The sequence below is a fragment of the Salvia miltiorrhiza genome, chromosome 6, assembly GCF_028751815.1.
Source record: "Salvia miltiorrhiza cultivar Shanhuang (shh) chromosome 6, IMPLAD_Smil_shh, whole genome shotgun sequence".
Lineage (NCBI taxonomy): Eukaryota > Viridiplantae > Streptophyta > Magnoliopsida > Lamiales > Lamiaceae > Salvia > Salvia miltiorrhiza.
The window spans coordinates 39020084-39022198 of record NC_080392.1 but is presented as its reverse complement, the minus strand read 5'-3'; the positions used below and the strand labels follow the sequence as shown (position 1 = coordinate 39022198).

Here is a 2115-nt window from a genome sequence, read left to right as displayed (position 1 = left end):
GCAAGCAACAGGAAATTGGAAAAAATCTCAGAAGACTTGTATGCAGTTGTCCAGAGGCATGGCGAACCTCTTCGGGACTACATCGGGCGCTTCAACAAAGAGAAAGTGTCAATCACCAACTGCAGTGAACAAACCGCTGTCACGGCCTTCCGTAAGGGCCTTCTGCCAGGATCAGACTTATACAAGACACTTACCAAGTACCCATGCTAAACCATGGAAGACGTGTTGATCCAGGCTTGGGCTCAAATCAAATGGGAAGAGGACCAGTACAACATGCAAAGAGTCTTCCCGCCAGAGAGACTTGAAAGAGACTACATGGTCGACAGGAGATCCGGTTGTGACAATCGTGATAGACGAAGTGAGCCTTACACGCCATCTCACAGAGGGAACAGAGGGAGAGGAGACTACGATCAAGCACCAAGTACGCGCCCGCATGAAAGAGCAAAACTCCCAGAATACCTTCTATCCATTTCACCCGTAGAGGCGGTTACAGCTCTAATGAACCTTGGCGATAAAGTCAGTTGGCCGGAAAAAATGAGAGCCCCGCCCGACCAAAGGGACAGATCAAAATGGTGTGACTTCCATAGCGACCACGGTCACCGTACGGATGAATGCATCGCGCTCAGACTGGAAGTGGCGAGCCTGTTGAAAAAAGGGCACCTCACCAACTACTTGACGGACAAAGGCAAGCAGACCCTGCAGTAGGCGAGGGATAGACAAGAGAAACACAGAGATGACAGCCTACCAGACCCGCCACATCATGAGAGAACAGTAAACGTGATATTTGGAGGTTCTGAGGTCAGCGGAGTTACTCACTCAGCCGCCAAGAGGCATACCAGACAGGCTAGGTCAAGCAAATCCGGGGTTCCACCTCCAGGAAAAACAGGAACAACGGACCCTACTCAACTGATCAGCTTTGCGACATCCGAATCAGACAAGCTACTACACCCTCATCATGATGCTTTAGTCATTTCTGTTTTTATTGCTAACTGTTTAACCAAACGTGTACTGATAGACAATGGTAGCTCTGCCAACATTCTGTTTTACAGTGCATACAGGGAGATGGGTTTGGACGAGTCCAAACTAATCAAGAAGGCCCCCGTGCTTGTGGGCTTCAGTGGCGAAAGCACGACAACCGTAGGAGAAATCGACCTACCCGTCTATGCAGAAGGAGTAAACCTGTCCACAAGGTTTCTCGTTGTAGACGCCCCGTCGGCGTACAACATCATTCTAGGTCGTCTGTGGATTCACGAAATGGAGGCAGTACCATCAACCTATCATCAAGTCTTAAAATTCCCAACCAAGTGGGGAGTCAAGGAGATCAAGGGAGAACATAAGGATTCGAGAGCATGCTATCAAACCACTATGAAAGCCAAAAGGTCGCCCTTATAGCAACTACAACAGGAAGCTCCGTCCTGTCCGAAGATGAAAAAGAATGTCTTTCGAATCGTTCAACCGCACCAGGAAGAATACCTGAGCCCACGGGTGAACAGGAACACCCGAACGACGTTTCACCGTACGATCAAGACATGAATCACGGGACGGAGCCCTGCAATCGAGCAGCACGAATGAAGAGATCACGCAGTATGATAGAGGAAGAGACGGTGGAGATAGACGAAGTTCAAATTAATATCAACTTTCCAGATCACTAAGTTCGGATTGGAGCGCAACTCGAACCGGAGCTCAGAGAGAAGCTTATCAATTTCCTATCTGATTATTACGATTGTTTCGCTTGGTCCCATGAGGACATGACAGGGATTGACCCTAGTATTATTGTTCACAGGTTACAGGTCACCCCGGGTTACCCACCGAGGAAGCAAAAACGTAAAAAGTTTGCACCGGAGAGGAACCAAGTAGTGAATGATGAAGTCACGAAGCTCCTCAAGAATGGTCTCATTCGGGAGGTCCACTATCCCGAATGGCTCGCAAATGTGGTGGCAGTCAAGAAAAAGAACGACAAATGGCGGGTGTGCATCGACTTCACGGACCTCAATAAGGCATGCCCGAAAGACTCGTTCCCACTGCCACACATCGACATGCTAGTAGACGCTACAGCAGGCCATGAATTGATGAGTTTCATGGATGCATACTCGGGATACCATCATATCCGGATGC

The 2115-nt window shown here is 48.9% G+C and overlaps 1 protein-coding gene across 1 annotated transcript; it reads left to right on the top strand.

Annotated features, from left to right (window-relative positions):
• The first annotated feature begins 213 nt into the window (after positions 1-213).
• LOC130990895 (uncharacterized) lies at positions 214-1392 on the top strand. Its single transcript, XM_057915123.1, has 2 exons — positions 214-701; positions 804-1392. The coding sequence occupies exons 1-2, from the start codon at positions 214-216 to the stop codon at positions 1390-1392; spliced, it is 1077 nt and encodes a 358-aa protein (XP_057771106.1).
• The last annotated feature ends 723 nt before the right edge of the window (positions 1393-2115 follow it).